This window comes from Schistocerca nitens, chromosome 5 (genome assembly GCF_023898315.1).
Source record: "Schistocerca nitens isolate TAMUIC-IGC-003100 chromosome 5, iqSchNite1.1, whole genome shotgun sequence".
Taxonomy (NCBI): Eukaryota; Metazoa; Arthropoda; class Insecta; order Orthoptera; family Acrididae; genus Schistocerca; species Schistocerca nitens.
Window position 1 is genome coordinate 690,841,492 of NC_064618.1, and position 19,736 is coordinate 690,861,227.

At 39.9% G+C, this 19,736-nt stretch overlaps 1 protein-coding gene across 2 annotated transcripts in view; it reads right to left on the reverse strand.

Moving 5' to 3' along the window:
* Positions 1-19,736, reverse strand: part of LOC126260057 (plasma membrane calcium-transporting ATPase 4-like) — a 102,418-nt gene that overhangs the window by 62,115 nt on the left and 20,567 nt on the right. For both annotated transcript variants that reach the window (XR_007546597.1, XM_049957249.1), the window contains exon 3: positions 5,051-5,157. Coding sequence is in view for 1 of the 2 variants with exons in the window: in XM_049957249.1 (XP_049813206.1) it covers positions 5,051-5,157 (107 nt within the window). In the remaining variant the exon portion in view is untranslated. The remainder of the gene's footprint in view (positions 1-5,050; positions 5,158-19,736) is intronic.

Sequence of the window (19,736 nt, forward strand, 5' to 3'; positions counted from 1 at the left end):
TTTGATCTCACGTTGTGAGACAAAATGCATCAGGTGATTGATTTGTGTGGGAACTTACAATTATGTGTGACCTAGCTGTAACAGCTACGGTATATTGTAGTTAAGAATTGGTTTCTTGTGGTTAGTGATTTTGTGCTAAAACAGTTACTGAAGAAATTGTAGCTTGAAAGTGACTTGTTTGCAGGCAATCTGAACCTCATTTAGGTTGGAGATTTTCTGTTTTGTTATGGGAGATAAGTGACATTATCATGTGAAGTCTTCATTTGAATTTGGAGGTGGAAAAAACAACAACTAAGGAAGTAGTGCCTCTGCATTGTCATATTAGTGGATTTGAAGGTGAAAGCAAGCAAACAGAAAATAGTGGCTTTGCAATATTGCGCTTATTTTGTGACTTCAGCATGAGTGGCAATGTATTTTAGTTAATGTTTGGAAATTTCTATATAGACACATGGACTGCGTTATTCTTGCAATTGGGAGTAAGGATGTCCTGTGGCTGTATGTGATATGGTGAGAACCAATCTTAGTTACTAAGAGATTCACATGTCTGGTATAAAATTTAGCAGCTTTTCCTACAACACCCTGAATGACATAGCAAGAACGACTTTTACTGAGGACATTCTAATTATCTCTCATAGAGTGCAACTGCTGTGTTTTAAATAATTCCAATAGTAGTGGGTCTGCAGAAAGTTAGTTCCTCAAATGGGATTAATTTTGTCTCTATTTTTAGGTCAAAGATGTTTAAAAGCAGTGGTGACACCCAGGTGGGCGTATTTTCTTTTTTTTAAATTTTTTTTCTTCTCTACTTAGAGGAGTTTGTTTGATTGGCCAGCACTCATAAAATCAGAACTGACTTGTGTCTGTACGTGAAAGAAAACACGCAATAAAGATAGAATAGTTTCTGTTTTAAAAATAAAAGTAGTGTCCTGAGTTTCATTTTCCCCTTATTCAATATTCAAAGAGATTTTAACATAAAGTTAAATTTTAGCAAATGAACAATTTGCAAATATCACAAAGTGATAAAAGGAAGTTGATTAGATAAAGAAAAGTCTGTAACATTATAAAAAAAGCAAACATATTAATTACCAAAGAAACAGAAATATTAGTTCAGGTTTGTTAATTTCCAAAGAGAAAAATTATTTCATATTTCTCAAGCTAAAAGGAGAGAAATTATCTCCAAGTCTTTATTTAAAGGGGAAGGTGATTAATTCTTGAAAGGCCATTGAAAAATAGTACAAAGGTAAAGGACCTTGGACTGAACCTTGAGGGACACAACAACTGACCATACTTTCATTGGATAGAACACTAATGCCGCCTTTGTTTTAGAATTCAACAACCTATTTCCTGATACTGATGTATGACTGAAACCACATTTTGCATGTGTCTCTGATACCAAGAAATCCTAATTTTTTAAGCAGCAGATAGAGTGATTTACAAACTTATTGGCTTTAAACAGATCTCCTAAAAGACCAGAGATGGAATGTTTATCATTAAAAGTGTTTAGAAATTGATCAGTAACGAAAAATAAAGCTACATTTATGGACAAGTTCCTGCAAAAACCAAACTGATACCTTTCTTAAACAGAAGAATAACTTTAGCAGTTTTGAAAACATCTGGGACACAGCCTGTAATTACAGAACTGTTAATTACATCACAAAGTAGAATTATAATTTGCTAGAGCAATGTTCTTTAACAAAAAATGAGACATGCTATCAATACTAGATGAATATAAGTTGCTACTTCTACTGATAATATTCAGCACTTCATCTTGAGTTACTGGTGTTAGAAACAATTATGTGCCTGGTTTTATAAACTCAGTTAAAAACACAGTTCAGGTGAAATAATCTGTGAGGCAAGATTAGAAGCAATCCTTGAGAAATGTTTGATAAAGTTTCATTATCTCCTTAGCATCTGATATTTTACTTCCGATGTGTATTAAATAATTTGGACCTTCTTGAAAACTTCCAGTTCCAACTGTACCTCTAACAACATCTCAAGTTGCCTTACTTACATTCTTAGAGATTTTTATATAATTATTACTTGTCATTTTCTTATCCTTACTTATAACTTGCAAAAGTATCATTTCTCACTTTTTATAGAATATGTGAAAACTGGGATCTTCTGTTGTTTTCCTTCCCATATATAGTTTCCTTTTTATAGCACAAGAGGTGATTATTCACTCTGTAATCCACCCTTTATACACTAATATATTCATGCTGTGGGTTACTAGTCTTTCAAGGAGAAATGCGATATTAAAATTATTATGGAATGATATTGTTGTAGCATGCTTCCTATGTACAGACGTTATCTCTGATTAACAATGTCAATTAAACAAGAAAATAAATTGCATCTCAGAAACTTTGCTGTAAAATAAATATTATTTCAAAATGAAGACAAGCACACTGTAGTTAGCTGGTGTTACATAATTTAGCTGCGCTTTTGAATTGTTAAAGATATTTATATGGTATTACTGAGCACAACACCTCATATTTGTTTTATAAAAGAGTTGAAATTTCTATTATGATGTTGCTTAGCAAGGTTCACTGTCATGTGTTAGAGTTACACACAGAAAGATTTTATTTTGTTGCTGTGAGTGGTGATGTCAAGTACCTGTGTGCTATACTGCATGCATTTTCCAGTGAATCTGAAATCATCTTCAGTGGTGATTACTAATATGAACCTTGAAGATCCTTTGATAGTGGGGTGCATTATTAATATCATTAATATCATATTCTGGTAGTTATCACCAGCTCATTAAACCACAGATAGTATCTGTGACAATTATGTAATACACAACATATTTCTAGTGATACATAGTGTGGGCTGTATTGAGAGAATTTCACCATCTAAGTAAAAGGGTCTATGCTATGATCTGCACAGATGATATTTCCAATGCAATAGTTTACACCCACTGGTTATCTTAGGTGTAGTATTACCTGTGAAGTTAAGCAACATACAGCAACAATAGAGCTGACATTGTGTTGAGTTTCTTGAGTACATCAGAGTGAAAGTAAGGTGCTGATTTCTGCTGGGTAAAATTTCTCTCCCCTTATGTGTCACTGTGCCTCTGTAGTGTCTAATTGTTCTGTTATTCCTACAAGGGCAGTGTTGTCCCTAGGACGATGCAGTATAAACTTTGGTGAAATTATTTTGTGTGAGGCACCACAAATGAATGTCAAAGAGGAACCAGCTGGAGCCTCACACTTGGTACATGTGACATGGAAGATGATGAACAGAATGAGAACTTGGGCATCATGGCACAAAGCCAGAATCAAGAAATGGGGCTTTTGCAATGATAATTAAATGTAACTTGCAGTGCCAACAACATCCCCCAGTCTGCAGGAACCATCCAGATAAATGTATTTAATAAAGCTGCAGTTAACAAAACAGCAGTCAGAAGTACTGGTTGCTGGGCTCTCCAAAGAATATGAAGAAAATTATCTCACTGTTTGTTTCTTTATCCTATTGTCTGTATTTTATAAATTCTTGTTGTTCATTTTAATGGCTACATTTTTACAGGACTGAATTTTCTCTTTAATTGATTCTTTTCACATAATTAATCTCTATATTTTCTTAGTGCTCTGCCAGTACTGGAATAATTTCAAGTTCTAGACACATAAAAGAAATAAATAATTCAAAACTAGACACATGTAGTTTTCTGAGAACATAATTACTTGAAACTGATTAACTTAAAAAAATGGAGCAATGTGATTTTATATTTCAATTTTTACAATTCAGCAAATATTGTTTCACCAGTTAATGTCTGAATTATACCTCTTTTGAAGATACTAACAAAGAAAGAGATGCATGTCTCTTTACCTGTGTGAACTGCAAATTGTAAAATTGGAAATGACCATCAACAATGTTATAGTGCTAATACAGTGGGAAGGTACAGTTTCAGTTCAACTACTGTTCAGTCTACACCATTTTGCATTATCCTTGAAAGGGTCAGAATACCAAGAAACAAGACTCTGTTATATGTGGAACCAAGTACACAATGAGAGTAGTGATGTACAGAAGTGCAATGTGGATGACAGCTAGGGCAATTAAGATGCGAATAGAAGCATTGGACATATGGTGCTACAAAGGAACACAGAAGATTGTATGGGTAGATTAAGTAACTAAAGAGAAGGTACTGAATCAAATTTAGCAAAATTATATTTGTGGAAAAATTAAGTTTGCAATGGGTCTCCTTCAAAATACTCTCCTTCATAATCAATACACCACTCCCAATACTGTTTCTACTTCCAGAAACTGTTGTTGTACTGACTGCATGAAGTATCATCTGTGATTTCTGTTTTATCTCATCTATTTTTGCAAATCTTCATCACTTCAGTGAATTTTCAATTTTGGAAATAAAAAAGTCCACTGTGGCATATGTGGAGTGTATGGAGGATGAGACAACACAGTGTCTTTTTTATACAATAGTCATGCACCAACACATGAATGCATGGCTTAAGCACTCATCACTGAAGGCTTTCTCCATCATTTGGCGTGAGTCTGCAAACTTTTTCTTGAGTTCCAAGCAAAATTTAATGCAGACACATTACTCCTCTAACTCTGCCATCTTGAAATTTGTAAACTGTGCAAAAAAATGTTCTACTCAATATACCACTGAACAATAACTAACAGCCATACAACAATGGAACTTCTGGCAGTTACACACTAAACACAGGTATGTGCAGGGATGCGAACTGAATTTCACTCCAGTACTCAATTGGGTAGGAAAATATGGTGGACCCAAATATGAATACAGTGAACAGCTTCAAATCATTGAGGTTGCAGTAATTATTCAGGAATGAAGAGGCTTGGAAAGCTGCATCAAACCTGTCTTCAAACTGAAGACCCCAACAACAACAACAACAATTATTTTCATGTTGTCAGATGGTAGATGTTACTTAAAAAAATTTGCTGTTTATGTGAAACTTTTTAAGTGAATTAATGTCTCTAGTCACTAAAAAATGTGCACACTTAATGCTACACAAAACTGATATACAAATATTACAACATATTCACAACTGCAACATGAACCAAAACAAAGAAATTCACTAACCTGTCAACTGTGAGACTTCCAGTTTTGTCTGTGCAGATAACACTTACATTTCCCATTGTTTCATAAGTGTCAAAACGGTGTAACAAAATCTTATCATTCATCATTTTCTGCAGAATAAAATGAAAAAGAAATTAGTGAGTCAGATTGAAGTGAGTACAGAAACAAATATATTTTGTTTGTACTGTCCTATTAAACATAGTGACTCTAACAGGAAAAGTCATGTCCTTAAAGGCAACAACAGTTCTAAAAAATTGATAAATACTTTAAACAATATAATTGGATGGAAATCTGCAGTAAACATTCTTTTCCAAAGTCTTACATTTTCATATTTATTTCTTAAATGATCATATAATGAGAAGATAATCACTAAAATTAGAAACTGCCTTTGATACTGGGATCATTCAAGGTTAATTTGCAACAACAGAGCCAAGAACAAACATATCAGACATTTTAATGCAATTTTTCTAAATCCATTTACATGAAGATAATCCTCATGTTGTCTTACCTAAAACACATGGATTTGCATTTCAATCTTGTTTACAGATTTCTGCACAAAAATAAAAATGCGGAAGTAAAAGGTGTACAACTTTGCTTCTGCTGTTTGCCAATAGGTGGCGACAGTGGTAAGTGGCAGTCAAATAAACAGATCGCAGACATCAGGCAGTTAGCTTGGACCTCAGTTAATATAACCTCATCCAAACTTCAGTCGATTTGTGTCTGCATCATAAAGCTGTTCTTGATTGAAAATGTCAGTTTACAAGCCTAATTCTTGTCATTTGCGAGAGGTGTTACTGTTTTGCTTCAGTATGAAGAAAACAGTGGCTGAGTCTAATGGAATGCTCTCAAGTACGTATGGTAAGGATACTATTAGTGAAAGAACATGTGTTTTCAACACTTCAAGAATGGTGATTTTAATGTAGTAGACCAGCATAGTGGTGGAAGAGAGAATGTTTTCGAAGATGCAGAATTGGAGACATTGCTGAGTGAAGACTAGTTCCAAACTCAAGAAAAATTGGCGCAATTAGTGGGAGTGACACAGCAAGTTATTTCAAAATGTCTCAAGGCTATGGGCATGATTCGGAAAGAAGGAACTTGGGTCCAGTGTGAGCTGAAACCAAGAGAGGTTGAATGGCATTTGTGCGTCTGTGAATAGTTGCTTCACAGGCAAAAACGGAAGGGATTTCTGCATTGCGTTGTGACCAGGGACGGAAAATGGGTTAATTAAGATAACCCTAAATGCAAAAAATCATGGGGATACTGGTCTTGCTTCCATGTTTTTTTTTTTTTTTTTTTTTTTTGGGCGGGTGGGGGGGGGGGGGGCGGCGCTAAACTGCTATGGTCATTAGCACCTGGTCTGTGACTTAGGAAAAGGTAAAAAACGAAAATGGAAAACCAGCAGCAATGGGAACGAAACTCAAAAAATTGGAGAAACTAAAAGCAGAAGGAAAGCTTAAAAAACCAATACAGAAAGGGGTTGGTTGTCCCCAAAAACAGCTTCAAATGACTGATGACGTCATCTCACTGGCACTAATAAACTCGAGAACGCAATCAGCTGAGTGCGTGTCATCTGATAAAATGGACGATATATCAGGCGACAGCAGTAGACGGGCGTGTAACGGAGTAAAATAGGGGCACTCAAGTAAAAGGTGTCTTACTGTCCACAGCTGAGAGCAGTGGGGACAGAGTGGGGAGGATTGCCACTTAAAAGATGTTGATGGCTAAAAAGACAGTGCCCTATCCGGAGTCTAGTTAAAATTACCTCCTCCCGACGACACGTTCGGGAGGAAGAGGTCCAAGCACAGGGAAGAGTTTTCACGTTCCGCAGTTTATTATGGGGAAGTGTCGACCAATATGCGTGCCATAAAAGAACAACATGACGACATAAAACACTCTGTAGATCAGCGAAGGGAATCGATCGAATAGCTGCTCGAAGAAGAGAGACTGCAGCCTTGGCCGCTATATCGGCCGCCTCATTTCCACAGATACCAACGTGTCCTGGGATCCAGAGGAATGCCACCGAGATGCCCCTTGCTTCCATGTTGACAGCCAAACCAAATATTCAAGGCTCCAAGATCATGCTCTGAATTTGGTGGGACCAGCTCAGCGTCATGTACTATGAGGTGTTAAAACCAAGTGAAACAATCACAGGTTCTTGTTATTGAACACAATTAATGCATTTGAGCAGAGCATTAAAAGAAAAATGGCGGCAATACAGTGAGAGGCACAATAAAGTGATTTTGCAGCACGACAACGCTCGACCCCACATTGCAAAAGAGGTCAAAACGTACTTGGAAAAATTAAAATTGGAAGTCCTACCCCCCCCCCCCCCCCATATTCTCCAGACATTGCTCCCTCTGACTATCACCTGTTTAGATCAATGGCGCAAGGCCTGGCTGACCAACACTTCTGATCTCATGAAGAAATCACAAATTGGATCGATTTGTGGACCGCTTCAAAAGATGTGCAATTTTTTCAACGCGGGATTTGCACACTGCCTGAAAGCTTGGAGAAAGTAGTGGCCAGTGATGGAATATACTTTGAATGATACATGTGTAACTAATTTGTTTCATTAAAGCCTCAGATGTTGGGGAAGAACAGCAGAAGCAAATTTGTATACTTTGTAGAATTTCATGTGCAAGAAGATCTTCACTTTTAGCAATATACTCACCAAATTCCAAAAACTATCAAAAGCAGCAAATATGTGATTTCATATTTTAACATTTTTTGTTTTGTTTTTGTTACATTGTTTATATCTTAAAATTACACAATAAGTAATGATAGATCCATGAAAAACTAAACAGCAACCAAGACTTTATGGACTCCCTAAAGTCCACAATGATGGTGTGCTGTTGCACCCCATCATCAGCAACATTACGGCACCTAAATATTCTCTGGCAAAATACCTGATGGAAATATTAAGCCTTCATCACTTCCACAGTTCTCTGGATTTTGTAAAATGCCTCAACAACTTCAGGGTGAAAAACTTAAGTACCTACCCTGGTGAGTTTTGATGTCATTTTATTATTTACCAGGGTACCTCTACAAGAGTCACTAGAGCTTGTTGTCAGAAATTTGACAAGAAGACCACTGACGTTTTCAGCATGTCAAGGCCTCCATATATATACTGTTTAATGGAGAAAACTATGAACAAATAGAAGGAGTCACAATGGATGGCCTACTCTTGCTTATGGCCGCAAATTTGTATATGGAATACTTCAAGGAGGCCCTGGCATCATCCAAATGGAAACCCACATGTTTTTCTGTTAAGAGGATGACACAATTGTCATCTGGCTCCATGGGATGAACAAACTCCTTGACTTCCTTACACATTTGAACTCCATACACTGCAACATCAAATTCACTATGGAGACTGAAGCAGAAGGAAGATTACCAATCCTTGAAGTCATGGTCAAGAGGAGAACTGATGGCACCATGGACCACAGTGTGTATCGGAAGAAAATGCACACTGACATGTTGCCACTATGCTTCACAGAGGAATGGGATACAAAAACAGTAGTACATGGGGCACACACTATCTCAGATGCAGAGAGACTGACCCAGCTGCTGCAACACCTCAGAACTGTATTCTAAAAGAATGGACACCCAGAATGGAAGATTAGGCATGCTCTCCACCAGTAATGAAGGAAGAGGTAGCCACTCCCTTTGTACCATACATTGGTGCACTATCAGGAAACATCGCATGCATATTGAAGAAGCACTGAGTAAAAATTGTCTTTTGTCAGTCCAATAAAACATGGGCATTGTTGGGAAGCATCAAAGATTATCTAAGTTTGTTGAAGGTTGACACACATTACGTTCCGTAGCAGCAGAAAAAGACATATATTTGGACAGACAGTGTGCTCTGTCAGAGATTGCTGTCAAGCACACCAGTGGCACACTCAACCGATGTATCCAAACAAGTCAGCAGTTGCAGAACATTGTTTGTCCAAGAATCAGATGTTGGAGTATGAACAAACCAGTGTCTGGCACAGACTTCCAAATATTGGGACAGCATTATTAGAGAGGCCATAGAAATTTGCACAATGAATGATCTCATAAGCCGACATTGTTGCTATAATCTTAGAAAGACTTGACAACAATAAGTAGTAATTAAGTAGACTCTCAGCAAACAAAATGACTTGGTGATCAGAGCAGACAGAGCATCTACATCAATGCTAATACAGACATTGACACTAGCATGTCCATGATCTCCAACATGTGGCCATGTGTGCAGAACACGGAGGGAATGACTCACATGGTGAGGGGGGAGGGGGGGGGGGGATTAAAGTCAGCTGCATGTTTTCAGGAGCTCAGTTTGTCAGCACATCTGGCCATGGCAACATGCCTGATTGCGGAAATATTGTGCCCGTTGGACACTATGAACCAGCATTACACCCACGTACTGTTCGGCTAACAAATATGCCAGAAGAAACAGAAGAATCACAGCAGTAAAATAAGTTATATGGCTACATGGCATTTGTTATAAATAATTGTTCAACCTTGTAGTATTGTAGTGATGGCACTAGTCACAGTAATTAAGTGTGTTCAGATACTATGTGAAAATTTTTTAGTGTAATATAAAAAATTCTAGGAGAAAAGAGTAGTGACAACAAAATATGGTTGTGGATTGTTTGATAGCTAATATTGTTAGAATGTACCAATATTACTATCATGGGTAAATGCTGAAAAGCTACAAAAATCACCACAGCAGTGCAGCTTAGTGAAAGGTTTCCAGTCATGTGCTTTCAAACTTGAACATTCTGACAGTTAGGACACTTGCTGGATAAAACCAGCTAATACTATCTAAGGCTAAAATGTTAATAGGGATCAGATGGTCATGCACTGTACATTTCCATATAAGACACAATATTAAACACCCATTTCACACATGAACTCATCATCAAAGATACAGTTAATTTGAAACAAGGAACATGTCAGTTCAGAGAGTTTCAGTCAAATGCATCCTAGCTTCTATTTGCATTTTTATATGGGTGTGTATTTCTTTGGTGTCATCTGTATGAGAACATGAACTTGTTTTGCACCCACAGGGTCAGCTTGTAGTGTTGGTTTATAGTACAGGGCATATTTACACAATGAGACTGTGATATTTCTTATCTTTATATAGCCACACAAAAGTGAATTTTGAAAGAGGTGTAGTAGGTAAGGGTGTGTCAAACCTAGTAGTGCACAACTACAGATGATAACACTGATGTCATTCCTACTGGAGCAATATAAAGTAACCATTTATAATTTTACATTTCAATGTATTTACATTAGCTTTACTTCAACATACTCACACAATTTTTTTTCATGTAGAATTTTCAAAATCCTGACAATAGGGTACTTTCTTCATCAGCTGATGCAGAGCTTTGCATTATCAGCCATCAAGATGTATTAACTGAAGGCCAATGACAATGAGAAGATTTTATTTACTTTGTAAAGAACCTTGTTGAACTTTATTATAATGATTGGAATGAATAACATTTAAGACAGTCTAATAACAACATGTGTTTAACATAATGAAAATGTTTAGTTACTATCTGGCTGGTAATGCAAATAATCCACACTCACTAACACACTATGTTCGGTAATTCTTACCATGAAGGACCATCTTCAGGGATGTGGAACAAGCCAAGTAATACATTAACTGGAAGAAACAATTAGTTTGGCTGCTTTTAATTATGACTAGTGTTAATGTACTGAGATGGATAGTTATGGCAATGACATTAATGTTATGTTGAGTGTGTAAAAAAATATACACACACATGTGAGTACAGACAAAAGACTACTGGCCTGAACCAATAGATATCAATATAAGAAGCATTTGCCTGCCAGGGACCACTTGCAATTGGCTGCAGTCAATAGAGGGACTGGACCAAGGTCGGTGACCTCCTGAGGGAACCTGAGCAGCTGAACAGAGTGCTACTCAAATGAGCTTGCCTATTGACATGTGCCATGGTACTGGTGGTGGGAGTGCAGTAATTTGCAGGTTACTACCCCTCCTTCTTTGGGAGAAGAGTTTCAATGTGGGCTCTGCTGTGTGAAGACAGTTGACACACCCACATTGTCTGAAGGAGTTGTTCTGGGTTCAAAAAGTTTCCAGTCCATGTGAACTTGCAAGTAGGGATGTAAGTGGCATAAGTGCAGATGCAAGTGTCAATGGACAACTCTACTCTAGGTGCTATGAGCTGGAAAATCATGATTTTTGGAGACAATGTTGGCAGCACCAGCAGGTGGGCAGCTGGCTTTGCTGTCAGTGTAAGCAGTGAGGCAGTGCCTACATCTGAGTAAGAGGTGCCTGCAACAGTGCAGGAGGTGTTTGTGGGTGTTTCAATGAAGCCTTGGCATCCCCCCTGCAAGAGAAGGCACTGCAGAGTCATCAAGAGGCTGATCTGCATTGTTTTGTGAGGCTGGTCCACTGACAGATCACCTGGAGACAGTGTCAGTGTGGTGGGCAGGCACAGCCCAGGCATTGTGCCACCCACAGCAGACTGCAATGATGGTGGAAGAGGCATCAACGTGATGGTCTGTAGAGAGGTATTTATGCCCACCAGAGGGTGCAGTGGATTTCAGTAGTGTGCCACAAAGTACTCACTGTTATGCACCATGAATACACAGCACCTATGCTGACTGTGGATGATGCTTGGAATCCAATGCGAGTGTTGTCCAAACCCTCGGGCCCAGACAGGAGCTGGGCACAAATGATGATGACATTCGTGGCACTGCAGGACATGTGTTAGGTAGTAGGAGGAATATCATCCACTGCTGCTGCCCATAAGAGTTCAGATGGGCTCTTCTACCTGATTGGAGTGCTCCTCTTAGAACTGAGAAAGAACTAAGGGCCCCATTTTTCAGAAATTCCTTGACATATTTGCACTCCTGTGTCATAAAATTTTTGCAGGTTGGTTGATTGGCTTTTGGGGGATGGGACCAAACAGCAAGGTCATTGATCTCATTGGATCAGGAGGGATGGGAAAGGATGTTGGCCAAGCCCTTTCAAAGGAACCAACCCGGCATTTGCCTGAAGCACTTTAGGGAAATCATGGAAAATCTAAATCAGGATAATCAGACATGAGTTTGAACTGTTGTCCTCCTAAATGTGAGTCCAGTGGGCAAATCACTGCGCCACCTTGCTCTGTGCTTTTTTTTTTTTTTTTTTTTTTTTTTTTTTTTTTTTTTTTTTTTTTTTTTCCCCCCCCGCCCACCCCCACACTCACATGATGTTCTGCCTCCCTATTGGATTGCAGATGAAAGGGAGGTGCCATGATGTGGTGGATGCAGTAGCACAGTCAAAAAATCATTAAAGGATTGATCTGAAAGTTGAGTACCATTGTTGAAAACCACTGTACAAGTTAGGCCTTCAGCAGGTACAATTTTTGACAGCACCTAGACAGTTGTATCTGCTGTGGTAGTTGGATAATAACAAACATAGGGAAACTTAGAAAAGGCATCATCAACCAATAACCAAAAAGTGTCAAAAAATGATCCATCAAAGTCAATACAGACTCTTTCCCAAGGTAGCATGGTCTCTAGCCAAGGGGAAAAATCAATGCATGGTGCCACTTGTTAATTTGAACACTTGTGGATGGCCATGACCAGGCACATCACCTCATGATCAACAACCCATCCAGAACACATGCTGATGCGCCAACTGTTTAGTGCAGGAGGCTTTCAAGTGATCTTGACATAGCTGGTTTAGGACCTCTCTGTGCAAGGTTGCTGGAATCACGACATGAGGAGTATCCCATTCATTAAAAAAATAGGATGACACAATCTAACAGGAAATGGCAATGACAGAAACACAGAAGTTATGCAATGGGTTGGATACCCAGCCTGATGAACGGTCAGGCTGTCCATGTTGGATAATGCACACCACTTATTTAAGAACTAGGTCTGCAGCTACTGCAGTTGCAGTCCTGGAGCTGGTAATGGGGAAACCATCAATAGTCTGTCTTGCTTCTACACTCTGTTGAAACACAACAGTTTTTCCTGATCAAACAATAGATCCTGCCCATGGGCAGCTGAGGTAATGTGTCAACATTTGTGTGCTGCAACATAGGGTGTAAATGGATCTCACAATTATATCTTGACAAAAATAAGGCTCAATAATGAAGTTGAAGAGTGGCATTGTCAGGTAAAGCAACCAAAGGGTGAACAAAGAAACTAAAATTTTTGTGATCTGTGACAAAGTGGAATTTGGTACCACATAAGAATACATGATTTTTTTAAGGCATAAATGATCACAAGGGCTTCTTTTTCGATTTGAAAATACTGGTACTGAACTGTGTTGAGCATTTTGAATGCGAAAGCAATGCCCAGCAAGGGGAAGAGAGACAGTAGTTTAAGGTCCCTGATCACCAGACATTGCACCAATGTCGTGTTTTAAATACCAAACCTCTCCACAGTGTCTCATGAAGTGTGGTCTCATGACACTGTTGGTGGTGATCCATCCATCAAATTGGGAAATTAAATGTGGTGGCCCCCTTGGTGCTATTTTCAAGGAGTAGGATAATGCCAGCACCAGGTTTCACCCTCTGCCTTCTCTCATCATCATCATCATCATCATCATCATCATCATCATACAACACAATCATTACACTACACTCCAGACACACAGTACATACATGTAGTATTACAAGAAAACTTGTAATGGACCATGTTGTAAATAAACGAGGAAACAAACAAAAATGCAAAAGCTATACATTGCTCAGAGCCATCCACCTGGAGATGGCTCAGAACCATACCTACCCCATAATGGAACACATCCACAGCCAAGGCTTAATATTTACCACATCTGAAAGCAGCAAAGCAAGACAAGGAGTGTAATTTGTTTTAAGTCACATACATACATGCTCACTGGTTGACAACCTCTTGAAAGGAACATTTTTATGAAGCAGCTGGTGAAGAGATTATCAAGAGTGGCTGCACTTGGAATAAACCTATGTCAAGATCTATTATGCTATTTTACCAAGGAATACTTATAGTTCCTGCAAATTGGTCAGATAAAGCAAAGACCTAATAGTGGCAACATTCTGTTTCAGTAGTCAAACACTCTGCCTGGAAATTTCATGACCAGATACATAATAGAGGGTTGCAAAATTGTGACTTAGCAACATGATATTTAAGGTCTGCAATTTGTGTAATCAAATCACATTGGTGTCACCAGTTTTCGTGTGACCATGAACGAAAGGCCACCCAAACAATTTATGAAGCATGCTGCAATCTAGCCAGATGGCATATGATATTCTCATACAAGATAAAAACTTTATACTTTATTCATCCAGGTACCACTAGGTAAATCTTGTTGATGGGGAATATTGCTTTTAGAAGTTTTTCTTTATGGTAGAATTATCCTTAAAAAGAACTAGAAAGACACTTACCCTATTGCTAAAAACTGTTTGTTGTCAATGAAGGTAGATGTTCCAGTGTAAGAGTAAGTATGATGTTGTTGCAAAATGCAGCACTTCTGGTGGCTGGCATGAAAGTATTTTCACACCATGAACTAAATGATCACTTGTGGCACTAGACAACACTTTGCTACACTGAGGAGTGATGATCTCGGCCATTACAAGTTCTTAGGACACAACATGTTCTTGAAGGCCCTGAATTAGTTATATTTAAATGGAAATTTTAGAATTTGTCCCCTTTGGATAATTTTCTGCAGATGTCAATGAGGTGGAGTTACATTTTGAGCACCTAAGGGCTAATATACCAATGAAATAATTAATTTTTGAAAATATCATGAAATTAGACAGATAAAAAATCCATTCATTAAGCAACAACAAGAGATAACACATATAAAGGTATTTAAATATGCAAATTTGCAGAGCCAGTGGCCATTCCTCTGGTAGAAGGGTTGAAAGGAAAGAAAGAGGATAGAAGGAAAAGCACTGGTGAGGTTTAGGAAAAGAAGACTCTAAAAAGTCACCCTGAACCCCAGGTGATATGCTGACTTACCAGATGGGATGAGAAGGAAAGACCAGGAACTTTTTTGGTTTGGTTAGTACACTCCATTAATTTCGAAAATTTGATTTTTTCAGCATACAAAATTCAGACACTTGTCTCCTTACTAATCACGTCCTAATCCACTATATTTATAATGTCACTACAACACAGGCAGGGCCCTCTAACTTGCTACTTTCCCAAAGGTTTCAACGTCACTATTTCTTCGTCAGACAATTGATAGCGTCATTTTCATAATCTGCAACCACAAAACCACTCCTTTTAATACATTTACACGCAGTTTTTTTCAAAATTTTCCCAAATTTCTCCACCCTTTAACGTGTTTTGGCGGCAACACAACCACCTAACCTTTGTGCACATCGTTGTTTACCAACCCATGTTCACCACAGGATCAACATAGCTCAGCTTTAACCAACACTTTTTGGACTTTGTTTCACACCAGATCTCCAGTTGCTTTCTAGTTCACCTTTATCTCTCCTCATATATATTTTATTTTCGTTTTCATTTCAGCCTCATGTTAGACTTTCCACCTTCTAATACCATGTCACCCTCACAACATCCCCACAATGACCCCATTAAGTTTTATTTGCATTCCCTCCGCAAACATGCCTTCGCCCTAGCCAGATTACGCTCCCATATTTTATTTACTCAGGCTTGTCTGACATTTGACATTACCCCCAAAGGTCTCACACTTAAAGTTCCCATCTCTGGCTGCAACCCTGCTTTCCATCAGTCCCTATACCAGTTCCAAACTGAACAATCCATTGCCCTCACCCAACTAATCCTTCACCTACACATCAACTCAGCTCATGAACACACCCGTCAACTCCTATCCTTAATAAAAGTCCTTAATCTTTCCTCTCCCACATCCACACCAGCTATTCAGAGCATCCTCCTACAGGCCAACCGCAAATTAGAGCAGCATGCCACCCATCACCTCAAAAAACTATCCAATCTCCTGGTTTCCCACCTCCGGAAAGGCAACTCACTCACCCTTCACAACCTTTCCAGCAAACCTCAACCACCTCTCATTGCACACAAACCCATTCTCTCCCATCTACTCAGTCTCCCACTTCCAGCTCCACTCCCTCCAAAACCTCAAAATTCCAATCAACACAATCTGGTACCACAACACCCTAATTCAGTAGTTAACCTTTCCTCCAAACCTCTCTCCCAATCAGAAACCTCTGTCCCATCCAAAGGCCTCACCTTCAGCCCCACTCCCAGATTCAACCAAACAGCCCTCATCAAAGATTTACTGTCCTACACTCGTACTCTCTGCTGGAAATATCACTTTGCCATGAAGAAAAATGATCCTAATCCTACTCCTAATGATCCAACTCCCAATGACACTAACCAAATAGAACCCTGCCTGGAACAGCTCCATCCTTCGTCAAAGCGGGACCCACATCCTCTTCCTCAAAATCACCCTCTCCAAACCTTCCAGGAATTTGACTTCCAGCTTTGCCTCTCAATCCTTCTTAACAAACCTTAATTCTACTCCCAACATCACCACAGCTGAAGCCCAGGCTATCCGTGATCTGAAGGCTGACCGATCCATCGTCATTCTTCCGGCGGACAAGGGTTCCACGACCATGGTACTTGATCATCAGGAATATGTGGCTGAGAGACTGCATCAGCTTTCAGACAACACTACATACAAAGTTTGCCAAGGTAATCCCATTCCTGATGTCCAGGCGGAGCTTCAAGGAATCCTCAGAACCTTAGGCCCCCTACAAAACCTTTCACCTGACTCCATCAACCTCCTGACCCCACCGACACCCCGCACCCCTACCTTCTACCTTCTTCCTAAAATTCACAAACCCAATCAACCCGGCCGCCCCATTGTAGCTGGTTACCAAGCCCCCACAGAACGTATCTCTGCCTACGTAGATCACCACCTTCAACCCATTACATGCAGTCTCCCATACTTCATCAAAGACACCTACCACTTTCTTGAACGCCTGGAATCCTTACCCAGTGTGTTACCCCCAGAAACCATCCTTGTAACCATTGATGCCACTTCCTTATACACAAATATTCCGCACGTCCAGGGCCTCGCTGCGATGGAGCACTTCCTTTCACGCCGATCACCTGCCACCCTACCAAAAACTTCTCTCCTCATTACCTTAGCCAGCTTCATCCTGACCCACAACTTCTTCACTTTTGAAGGCCAGACATACCAACAATTAAAGGGTACAGCCATGTTAACATCTCGCCCATGGAGACGATAGACCTCCGTAACTTACGAGCAGATGTGGATACAGTAGTCTTAAAATCTGACAAAGGAAACGCTACTGTCCTCATACCAAGGGATGACTATATTAATAAGATCAATGTTTTATTATGTGATTCAACGTATCGCAAAATCAATAAAGATCCCACAAGCCGAGTAGTGTGAAAAACAGCAGAACTTTTATCAAATAGTTCTCTACCGAAGGAGGTCATCAAGAGACTGAAACCAAACTGTTCAGTTCCACCTAGGCTATATGGACTGCCTAAGATCCACAAGGAAAATGTGCCATTACGTCCAATTATGAGTAACATTGGAGCAGCCACCTACGACCTAGCAAAATTCTTGGCATCTTTGCTCAAACCAATGATAGGCAAGTGTGCACATCACATAAAGAATTCGGGCGATTTTATCAGTCGACTTCAGTCACTAAAACTGCGAAGTAGTGATTTATTGGTCAGTTTTGATGTGGTTTCACTGTTCACAAATGTGCCTCTGGTGGACTCACTACACCTCATTGGCAATATGTTTGGTGCAGACATCACAGCGTTGTTTGAGCACACTCTCTCCTCTACATATTTTATATTAAACAACGAATTTTACGAACAATCTGATGGTGTCGCCATGGGGAGTCCTTTGTCTCCCCTGGTGGCCAATCTTTTTATGGGGGATTTAGAGGAGAGAGCAATCGACTCTGCCACTTTTAAACTGACAGTATTTTGGCGGTACGTTGACGACACTTTCATAGTGTGGCCTCATGGTCTGGACCATCTCCAAGAATTTTTACGTCACATGAACTCCATACATGAAAACATAAAGTTTACCATGCAGATAGAGAGAGATGGTTGTCTGCTATTTTTAGACGTCTTGGTGCGACGGAAGAGTAACGGCACACTTGGTCACTCGGTGTACAGAAAGCCCACTCATACAGACCTGTATCTACAAGCTACTAGTTGCCACCATCCAGCACAAACAATGGGTGTTCTCAAAACCTTGGTCCACCGTGCCCATACTATCTCTGACGCCAACAGTCTTCAAGCGGAACTGGAACACCTGCAAAAAGTATTTTTGAAGAATGGCTTTTCACCTAGGCAAGTGAACAGAGTAATGAAGACCTACAAACGACAGAACAAGGAAGAGGAAGAGGCCTTCAGGTCAACTGTTTATCTACCATTTATTGGGAATATTTCTTCACAGATAGGCAGAATATTGAGAAAGTATCAAGTGAGAGTCATCTTTCGCCCTCCTTCCAAAATTTAATCACTGGTGGGATCCGTTAAAGACGACCTGGGCCTGCATAAACCAGGTGTTTACAAAATTCCATGTGAATGCGGCAAATCATATATAGGGCAAACAACACGAACTGTGCAGGAACTCATTGTGGAACACCAACGGCATACTCGCCTTCTCCAACCCACCAAGTCCGCAATCGCCAAACATTGTATTTCCACAGACCATTCCATGAATTACAATGACACAAAAATTTTGGCCCATACATCAAATTTTTGGAGCTCGATTATCAATGAATCTGTGGAAATAAGATTGTCTGACAACGAGACTCTCATCAATCGAGATAGCGGTTATCAGCTGAACTCTGCTTGGAATCCTGTTACAGAGAAACTTCGTAGTCGACGTAGTTATCTGCATAAAGATGGAAATTGACCTGACACCGATACGCCAGGCTTTCACAGTGGAGGGCGCGAGGCGCAGCGCACGGAGCCGTTATGAACGCGCGCGCTGAGCAGCGCATGTGCAATGTCACCTCAGAAGACTTTAAATAGCGGAGCCCAGCGTGTACTCGCCAGTACCACTACAGTGGCATTCACCTGAAGATGGCCACAAGACTCTGTGCCGAAGTATCGTGGCAGGAAGTTACTGATATCCGGCAGTTCTCCCATGTTTTTATGGAACAATCAGTACGACGGGAAAGCTTTAAACAACACAATCAACTATTAATTTTTCTACTATCAAAAAATTGTATTGTACAGGAAACTGTCAAAAGTGGATGGGAATTAATGCTTGTATTTTGACTCCTTTTGATTTCTGATCAGTGGCAGTTTGTACCTTGCAATTTTGAACTGGCAGTGTGGGTATATGCCCATATTTCTTCAGTTCTTGAAAGAATACCTGTGACATCAAATTACACTCCTGGAAATGGAAAAAAGAACACATTGACACCGGTGTGTCAGAGCCACCATACTTGCTCCGGACACTGCGAGAGGGCTGTACAAGCAATGATCACACGCACGGCACAGCGGACACACCAGGAACCGCGGTGTTGGCTGTCAAATGGCGCTAGCTGCGCAGCATTTGTGCACCGCCGCCGTCAGTGTCAGCCAGTTTGCCGTGGCATACGGAGCTTCATCGCAGTCTTTAACACTGGTAGCATGCCGCGACAGCGTGGACGTGAATCGTATGTGCAGTTGACGGACTTTGAGTGAGGGCGTATAGTGGGCATGCGGGAGGCCGGGTGGACGTACCGCCGAATTG